General features: G+C 41.1%; 2 protein-coding genes across 2 annotated transcripts in view; one reads left to right on the top strand and one right to left on the bottom strand.

The window, feature by feature from the left end:
- The window catches only part of mdh2 (malate dehydrogenase 2, NAD (mitochondrial)), a 3,856-nt gene extending 1,433 nt beyond the window's left edge, over positions 1 to 2,423 (bottom strand). The window contains exons 1-6 of the mRNA XM_046861764.1: positions 2,244 to 2,423; positions 1,109 to 1,277; positions 869 to 952; positions 563 to 672; positions 174 to 299; positions 1 to 11 (exon numbers count right to left, since the gene is read on the bottom strand). The exon at positions 1 to 11 is cut by the window's left edge and continues 67 nt beyond it. Of these exons, the coding sequence (XP_046717720.1) occupies positions 1 to 11; positions 174 to 299; positions 563 to 672; positions 869 to 952; positions 1,109 to 1,277; positions 2,244 to 2,306 (563 nt within the window). The 5' untranslated portion in view covers positions 2,307 to 2,423. The remainder of the gene's footprint in view (positions 12 to 173; positions 300 to 562; positions 673 to 868; positions 953 to 1,108; positions 1,278 to 2,243) is intronic.
- Positions 2,424 to 3,976: 1,553 nt separating this feature from the next.
- On the top strand, positions 3,977 to 9,176 carry ska2 (spindle and kinetochore associated complex subunit 2). Its single transcript, XM_046861766.1, has 7 exons — positions 3,977 to 4,115; positions 6,166 to 6,255; positions 6,781 to 6,957; positions 7,058 to 7,132; positions 7,936 to 7,972; positions 8,335 to 8,464; positions 8,606 to 9,176. Exons 1-7 carry the CDS (start codon positions 4,083 to 4,085, stop codon positions 8,736 to 8,738), a joined length of 675 nt encoding a protein of 224 aa, XP_046717722.1. The 5' UTR covers positions 3,977 to 4,082; the 3' UTR covers positions 8,739 to 9,176.
- The last annotated feature ends 824 nt before the right edge of the window (positions 9,177 to 10,000 follow it).

Here is a 10,000-nt window from a genome sequence, read left to right as displayed (position 1 = left end):
GGATCGAGACCCTGCAAACAAATAACAACAACATACACATACTGTATTGAGAATCACAGAAGAAAAAAATCTGTGTGTGTGTGTGTGTGTGTGTGTGTGTGTGTGTGTGTGTGTGAGAGAGAGCGAGAAATGTTCTTGTAATAAAGAAGGTGTTCAGGTAGGTGTGCACTGACTTTGAGCTCAGCGACGAAGGTGTTTGCTCTGACGATGTCCAGCGTGGTGACTCCGAACACTCTGTTAGGGTTAAACACACCGTGCTTCTTCAGCACCTCTGCGGTGATGGGGATGGTGGAGTTTACCTGAAAGATAACACACTGTCTGTTTAACAAACACACAGAAACACCCCTGAAATTATAGAGAAACAAAAATCCACCTGGCACCTGCCTCCCCCAGACCCCCTCCACCCCCTCCTCCTCTAAACCTGCCACCCTTCTGCACTACATGCTGGAGCTGTAGGTGTACTTTCTGCAGTGTGCAGTGGCGCCCCCTTGTGGAACAATAACTACAGCAGTAGGTACGAGGACTGTGTGTTGTGATCAATTTAACAGTGAAGTTTCCTCACAGGATTAGCAATGACGCAGATCATAGCCTCGGAGCAGTTACGAGCGCAAGCATCAACCAGAGTGGCCACGATGGTGGCGTTTGTGTTGAACAGATCATCACGAGTCATACCTGTGAACCACACACACACACACACACACACACACACACACACACACACACACACACATTAAATCCAGAGTTAGAATTCAACAGTTTTGATTCATGGACATAATACAGCCAATCATTACAAAACAAAACATGGCAACAAATCTGGCTCTAAAACACACACACACACACACACACACACCCACACACCCACACCCACCAGGTTTACGGGGAACTCCAGCAGGAATAACCACCACTTCACATCCTTTAAGAGCTGCACCCAGCTGATCAGCTCCAATATAACCTACACACACACACACACACACACACACACACACACACACACACACACACACAGAATAAACACCATCATTCTGAAACACATTTAAAAACAAAATCAACTGCACAGACTGTAGATGAGTCTGAATCTTTAGTGTAGATGTTCTGATCAAGTCCGTACCCGTGACCTTGGCTCTGGTCTCGATGTGGCTGAGGTCTGCGGCGACTCCGGGTGTGTGAGCGATATCGTACAGACAGAGCTCGCTCACCAGAGGACTGTTCTTCAGCAGGAGGGAGAGCGGCTGTCCGATTCCACCTGATGCTCCCAGGACTGCCACCTTGGCATTATTCTACACACACACACACACACACACACACACACACACACACACACACACACACACACACACACACAGGGCGTTCAGTCGCACACTTACACTGGACGATATAAACCTGCTCACTCGTGAACTCCTCTCGCTCACGGCTCGGCAAACGGAAACCTCACGGTGTGGTATTCTTGGAGTTTAACCTTTTGACCTTTAGAGCCCGAGCGTGTGCCCATGAGTGGGATTAGGATCAGATCATCTCCCAACACTAATTATGATCATAAATACAGAGTGAAACAGGAGCTGATGAACGCAGTACGGAGGAACATAAGCAACTAATAATGTCCTTCACATCACTTCCTGTCTGACTTCTGATGTGTTCTGGTTTATTTGATGTTTTAAAGAAAACTGCAGGAAAATCAGTCCGTCATCAACATGACAAACACAAACTTCCTGCATTTCACCACGAATAACTGAAATTACAGCTGAAATAAAGAAAAACGAGTGGATTTTTAAGAATCAGGATTAATAATAAATATAATATTGATCAGAAGGTGAAGTGTATTTGCTGTATTTAATAAGAAGTGTGAAGGAACTGAAGAGTTCTAATAAACCTACTTTATTATAGTCCATTATTCTATATTAAAATAAAGGATTAATATTATTAACTCTTATTTAATCTTCATGTGAAATGTATTTAAATATAAAACAGATTTAACTTTAACCTTTCAGATCCGCAGCACGGTGAAGTCAAACTAGCATAGCATGCTAATCAAATGCTAACAGATAAACAGCGCGGCGCTGAAGAGATTAAAGAAGTCACATAAATCTAAATACCTGTGAATAAATGAGAATTAAACTGTAGCATGAACGCGGTTATTTGACAGGTTGTTAGCCACAATGCTAACTCCTATACAGCTGAGGGGCCGATCTGAGTCTGAGCACGCGCCTCTCTCACCTCACCGTTAGGGTTAAACAGGTGATTATTACCTGAGCGCTTGTGGATAAAGTCCGCGCGAGGCTGGTGGCCGGTCGGGCAATTCGTGAAAACATGTCGGCTGTGTTCTCGGTTTGTGTTTATATTAAAGTGGATTCGGAAAGTGTTCCGAGCTGCTCCTCACTCACTGTGACTCCAACGTCCTCCAACCGGGGCAGGACAGAAACCTGCAGCGCAACCGAACCCTGGCCGCGGGAGGCGGGGGATAAAGACGGAAATACGGCATCCGATTGGTCTTAATGAGTGTCAATCATAATTGCTTAGAAAAACTCGCTTGCGATTGGTTGAAATGTTGTCTATGTGATACATGATTGGCTGATTCGATTATCTCACGATTCCTTTAATTATTCCTACGTATAGTCTAGAAAAGATGAATTCATGTGAAAAACTTTTTTGCCACTTTTGAAGAAAGTACCTTCAAGAATAATCTAATTTTAGAATTTTGTGTTTATTTGTTAAAAAGATAATAATAATTTAAATCGGCAAGGAAAGGTTATTTTCATTCATTTATTCACCCATGTGTCCTGCTCCAGCCGCTAAATAACAATCTTCTTCTTCTTCTTCTTCTTCCTCTTCTTCTTCTTCTTCTTCTTCTTCTTAACAATAATCAAAATTATACAGAATGAGAGAAAACAATCTGTCACTTAAATATATCTGATATTAAATATTTGCTGTGTTTATTTTTTTTCCCACTCTGTCTCCTTTTTAATTTATTTTATTTTTATTTTTATTTGTGTTTGTATATATATATATATATATAATCTGTGTGTATGTGCATATATATATATATATATATAGTATAAATTAGATTAAGAGTGTTCAAGTTCAAGTTTATTTCTATTGTGATTTTCACAATGGATATTTTCTCAAAGCAGATTTACGGAATTAAGAATTAAATTGATTCTTCTTCTTCTTTCATCTTCTCCCATTAGAGGTCACCACAGCGGATCCTCCGTCTCCACACCCCCCTGTCCTCTACATCTGCCTCTTTCACACCAACTACCTGCATGTCTTCCCTCACCACATCCATAAACCTCCTCCTTGGTCTTCCTCTTTTCCTCCTTCCTGGTGTCTCCATCCTCAGCATTCTCCTACTGATATACCCCATGTCTCTCCTCTGCACATGTCCAAACCATCTCAATCACACCTCCCTCACCTTGTCTCCAAAATCGTCCTACATGCGCTGTCCCTCTAATAAACTCATTTCTAATCCTGTCCATCGTCGTCACTCCCAACGAACATCTCAACATCTTCAGCTCTGCTACCTCCAGCTCCACCTCCTGTCTTTTACTCAATGCCACTGTCTCTAATCCATAAAACATCTCAGCTCTGTTGTAACAAGACATTTTTTTTTCTTTTTTCTCGTTGAAATTGTGTTCTGTAAATTATAAAAAAAACAACTTTGAAACAAGTTTATAGTAACTCTTATTATAGCGTTGTATTATACTGTATCACTATTATATATTGTAATTATATTTATTTATATTGTTTTACTACACAACATGTTTGAAATGCACTGTCCAATAGCTGCATGACTTTTATTAAACCAGTGGTAGAATCCTGATAGACTTGTGGAGCACAGTGTAGGGCGCAAAGCCGGAGTTAATTACGCGTTATGAAGTGCACTAAAGTAGGAAGAAACGAGCTGATTTGAAACTCAGTCGGTTTTTAGAACGCCATTTTGTGAAACTCCGCCTTTCTGTCGCTGCGGCGTCTCCTCGCCGACCAATCAGCTGGCAGCATTGAATACGGCTTAGCCAATCAGAGGACGCGTTCCAGTCGCTCCTCGCGCCGTATTTCCGGGACCGCTTCAGGAATGTAAACTATTCAACATGGAGACAGCGGTTGATAAGCTGGAGGCGATGGTAAGATCCGCGCTGCTGCTGCTTATTTCATTTATTTTAAAACACAATGATTAATATCGGGTCTGATGTAAACTGTCAGCGTGCGTTTATCAATTATAAACATATATATAAATATATTTAATACTGTATGTGGTTCAGGCTCTAATCCGCTCCGTCGCCTCAGTTTGAGGTTTGCTAAGCGCGCGCGCTCTGAGGCGAGAACATTCCCCCCACACACACCCAGGAGCAGCTCCGTTTCCCCGCGTATTACTCCGCCTGCTCCCCGGCCGCCCTGATACAGACTGGGGGAAAGAGGAACCACGGGCTCCTGGGGAAGTCTCTTACTATTATCTTCAGTTTGCTGTTACACACCGAGGACAACGGGGTACGAGAGTGTAGGATGCGCGCTCACGAGGAGGCCGTGCCCGGGAATGCGCGCTCACACGCACAGGGGGGTCCGCGCGTGCACACGCTTCACGTCCCTGAGCTCTGAGTTTCAGAAAATAAAATAAAACTTATTTTATCACACACACACACACACACACAGCGCGATATCGGTACAGTGTTTAGATAAAGTTTGCTTTAAAGTATGAGAGAAAACCACAATATTCCTGTTATGTATCTGTGGAATACTGCAAAGTGTGTGAGATCGTACAGTGTACAACACACACACACACACCGGTGGAAAGGCATGGAAAGCTGTTTTCCCCCCAGAGTTTCCAGCCCTGTGTGTGTGTGTGTGTGTGTGTGTGTGTGTGTGTGTGTACAGAAACACAGTGTAATCCTGGACTGGTTGTGAATTTCTTCCACACTAAATATTCTAAACACAAAACCCTGTTTACTGCATGTGAAGGTGTAAATAAATCACATTATATATAAAGCCACCTGTAACTGTGAAATCTACATCTCTAACTTATATTATATTTATCTTAAGGAACTTGAGCTTTATGAAGGCCTTATGAGAGCTGTATGAAGGCCTTATGAGAGCTGTATGAAGGCCTTATGAGAGCTGTATGAAGGCCTTATAAGAGCTGTATGATGCTCTATAAGGACCCCTATAAAGAAACGGAATAAAGGGTCTATAAGGACTCTATTAGAACTGTATGAAGGCTGTATAAGGACTTCTATGAGTATTATATGAGGCTTTATAACAACACCTATGAGTACTGTATGAAGGCTCTATAGAGGCTCTATGAGCTTCATGAGACAGGGCCATAGTGCAGGATGTGACTGTTTTTCTTTCAGGTGTCTAATCTAACTCCATCCTGCAGAAGAATAAACCTGCATCTGTCCATCTCCATCTCTCTCTCACTCTGTCTGTCCAATGCCCCTTTTGTGTTGTACTACTGGTGCAGTGGTTTTGAGAGCAGTGCAATGTTAAAAGGGCATTGGCCGGGTTTTTCTCTCCCACATCTCGTTCACACTCTTCCTCCTTCTCCTCGTGCTGCTTACAGGAGCTCTGACATCATTGCACTACTGTAACACACAGCGAGCAGTGCAATAGTATTGTCAAAGCATCTGTTTGCAGCTGGAGCACATCTGTGTGTGTGTGTGTGTGTGTGTGTGTGTGTGTTCCCGATCCCTGAGACCCTATCAGTATTGTCTCTGCTGTACGCTGTGTTCAGAGTAGTGCAATATTGCTTATAGGGTTCCAGGTTTCAGGTTAAACTTCACTCGAGATTTAATTCATTTATTTTATAATGGTGTTATTTTTTATTACAATTGAAAACATTTAAGTTTTTATTTAAATTTGTATTGTGTTATTTTTTATTTATTTCTGAAGTGTGATTTCTTTTTATTTACATTTTAATAAAATATTTAAATGTAATAATTACATAAATTTTTTTAATACTATTAATATTTAATATAAAATTTTGTATTAAAATTTGAATTGTTTTATGTGTGTGTGTGTGTGTGTGTGTGTGTGTGTGTGTGTGTGTGTGTGTGTAAAAAGGGGATCTTTGCCCTTTTTAAGGATATTATGTACTGTGTGTTTCTCAGGAGTGAGTTTATATTTGAATAATTGTAGTTAAATCGTGTTGTGTTTGGTTTAATGGTGGTGTTGGTGTAGTTCCAGAAGGCGGAGGCAGATATCGAGTATGTGGAGAAACGTCTGAAGTTCGATTTCATGACGAGTGCTCGGGAGAACGGCGCTGCTGAGGTGTGGAGAGAAAATGAACCAAAAAATCTAATTATAAACTCAAAAACCTGCAGATTTTAGTTTTTGGTGTAAATGAGAGGTGATGCTGTATGACTGTGGAAGTCCTGGAGGTCAGGAGTTATTCATTCTTCTGTGCTGTTATCTGAAAAAAAAAATATATATATGGTTCTCCTGATCTCAGAGACGTTGTCTGGTAACCATGGGGACGCATCCCTACCTCAGGTGAGCTGGGACAGAGGGCGACTCCAGGTTCAGGATCGCTGTTGTGATGTTGAGGGTGAAGTAGCAGGTTGTTGATTCACTGACAAACGTACAGCTGTGTCCTCTCGTGTCAGTGAACACGGACACATCTGTCCACGAGGTGCAGGAGGTTCAACATGAGGAGACCACGTTCTGACTTCTAGTGAAAAAAGAGACATCCTAGTGAAAATAACAGCACAGAAAAATCAATAATGTGGCCTCCCTGGATTTGTGTGTGTGTGAGATGTGATCTCGAATGTTCTCGTGTGTGTGTGTGTGTGTTAGGGGAACCCAGTTCAGCTGCTGGAGAGTCTGGCCTCCATTAAGGCTCGTCACGCCGCTCTGTGTGCTCAGATGGAGGAGATCGCTGCTGAGCAGAAACGCTCAATGGATTCGATCAGATCTCACCTAAACACCACTGTGAAGCTGGTGGAGGAGCTGCAGAACACCACAGACATGCAGGTAACACTGGCACACCATGTTAACATGCGCCAGATGCATCGTTTAAACTGGCAGCAGAACCTCAGAGAAATAAGAGATCAGTGTAACATTTCTGTCTCAGGTTCCTCCACTCACACAGGAAGAACAAGAAGCCAGAGATTCTCTCTGTTCATCAGTCACTGCCCTGTCCATACAGGTTTGTCCCCCTGTCTGTCTGTCTGTCTCTCTCTCTCACACACACACACACACACACACACACACACGGGCTTTGTGAGAACGTCCACTGATATAATGATTACAGTAAAATGTAATGAGGTGTGACGTACACACAGTTCTTTCTTTGGGGTTTATTAACATTTGTAATCAACATTTTGATTTTTAAAACAATTTTAAATAAAATACCTGCTTGGTGTTAAATAATATATAAAATAGTTTATAATAAAAATAATGCAATATACTTTTATTATGTTGATGAAATAAAATTAAGTAAATTGAAAGATGTAATTAGTTTACATTTGTTTGATCTTATTTGGGTAATTCAGTGTGTATGTAAAAGTGTTTTATTTTTTACATTTATCATTAAATTTTCTATAGATATGATCTACTTTACCTTTCAGGAATTGTCAGGATTTTCCTCTTTTAAAAAAAATCTTAAAACTGGACATAAAATGGTAAAGAATCCATAGCGCTAGCATTAGTCTGTCTGTCTGTCTGTCTGTCTGTGTTGGCTCTTGGTTAGCAGCTAGCACTAGCATTTGCAAGACAACTCGTGTTTCTGGTAGAGCGAGTGGCCGCAGTGACACTGCAGAAACTCGAATTTCTTTTGCTATAATCCTGCCATTGTTTTGTAAAAGCACTGTCAGCGTGTATAACAGTAAAAAGGATTGCAAATGAAAGCCCTGAACCAAAACCAAATAAAACCATTAAACATTATGATGCACCTCTTTTCATCAGTGTATATTATTGTACAAATCAATGTTTTTGTTTTGTTTCCTGTAGATGCCGTCTGAAGCACAAACACTGCAGGAGTCTGACTGTAAGTAACTGTAGATGTGCAGGAACATAAACATGTACAATCAGATCTTATAAGGAAACATGTCTCAGTAAAACAGAGCGCATCCGGCTCCACCGCCGCTGTTATACATTACAGTACACGCCCCTGATCATTCTTTAAGACTCCTGAGTGGACAAGGCCGTGTCTCAGAGCACAGCATCATGTCAGTGACTACCTGTATATAGAAATGACTTTTCTGCTGCATGTGGAGCGTTTGCCTGTAGGGGGCGCTGTAACAGACATGAATTTGTAGTCTGCGAGGTGATCAGTATCAGAGTTACTCAGGAACATTTCCGTAAAGACTGCAGTGTGGTGTAGAGACAGAACGTGTGTGTGTGTGTCAGTGAAGGAGCAGCGCAGGGAAGTGAAAGATGTGGAGTTTGACGCTGTTCCACGAAGTGTGAGAGGAAACATCAAGCTCAGTGACCTTAACACCCTGTACACACAGCTGACTGAACACTTCTCAGACAACAGGTGTGGAGCCTCACACACACACACACACACACACACACCTGCCAAAAATAATAATTCTGCTGGTATTATGTTGAACTGTTAATGTGTCGTCTTGTTAGTGTAGTTTCCTGAAAGAGCTCTCTCTCTCTCTCTCTCTCTCAGAGCACCTCTGAGTTTACAGAAGATGAAGAAGTTGAACATGAAGGTGAGCGAAGCTGCGATTAAGACGCTGCAGCACCTCGGCCTCGTGGAGCTCAACAAGAAAGACTGCATCTCTCTCACCTCCTCACACTGAGGAGAAAATCACCACACCGGACACATGCTTTTCCCTCGTTCTGTCTCCTGTCTGTCTGACACTCGAGCATGACAAGAACCAACACACACACACACACACACACACACACACAGCTTCAGTCTCAACTTTCTCATCTTCATCAGTTCATCCCCTGGGAAATACTTCACCATGAGCTTTAGATTAAACTAAAAAAATCATTTCAGATGCAGTTACACACACACACAGAGAGAGAGAGAGAGAGAGAGAGAGAGAGAAAACACGCTCCAGGTAAACAGGTCAGTTATTTCAAAACACACCATGGTATATTAGAGCTGGGGAAAAAACCCAAATTGCACTATTTTTATGTACAACAAAAAAAATGTATAGTATGGAAATGTTTGTGTTATTGTGTTGTTTGTGTGTAAATTGTGTATAATTAAAGCCTTGTTAAACAACAAATTCCAACATGGTTTAATCACTGATTAAATAATTTCTTCTCCATGTTTCAGCAGGAACACAAATGATTTTGTCTCAAACAGAATAAAAAGTAACACTGAATATACTGATATTTATAATAACTGCTAACAAAAACAAAATAAACAGGAAGTGCTTGATGTCTCAGACAGTGCAGCTCCTCTCATGGTCCTCTTATGAGTTACTGTTCTCCAGGAAACCCTGCAGAACCTCATCCAGGGTGGTGTGAGCTCTGTGAGATCAGGTGACATTATTACACATGAATCAGGAGTGAACAGGTAAATGACACGAGGGGGACATTAATGATGTTTACCTTTTGGTTTCCTCAGGAGTGTCATTGGAACACTCTACTGCTGGAACACACACACACACACACACACACACACACACACACACACACACACACAGCTTAATTCCTGTCTGAATATTCTTACTATGTCCCAAATCCAATTTTATCATCATAGTGTTTAAAAACAAACATTTATATACAAATATTGAACATCAATTACAATAATAATATTTATCATTAATGTTGATACATGTGTAATAATAGCATGTTTTAATATTAGAGCTGTAAATCAATTAAAGAATTAAGATTTACTAATCATCAGGTAACTCGTGACAATCGCAACTTAATCACACAATGTTTTACTCATCAACATGAACATGGAGAAATATTGATGCTTTATGCAAGTGTATGTTTATTATTAGTGAAACCGAACTCAACATAGAGCATGAACCCAAAATATTCCTGTAAATGTTTTAAAGTAATTCTGGAGTTTTAAATGACGTAAATCATCAGGACACCA

Source organism: Silurus meridionalis, chromosome 11 (assembly GCF_014805685.1).
Source record: "Silurus meridionalis isolate SWU-2019-XX chromosome 11, ASM1480568v1, whole genome shotgun sequence".
Classification (NCBI taxonomy): Eukaryota; Metazoa; Chordata; class Actinopteri; order Siluriformes; family Siluridae; genus Silurus; species Silurus meridionalis.
This window is presented reverse-complemented; position numbering and strand designations above follow the sequence as displayed.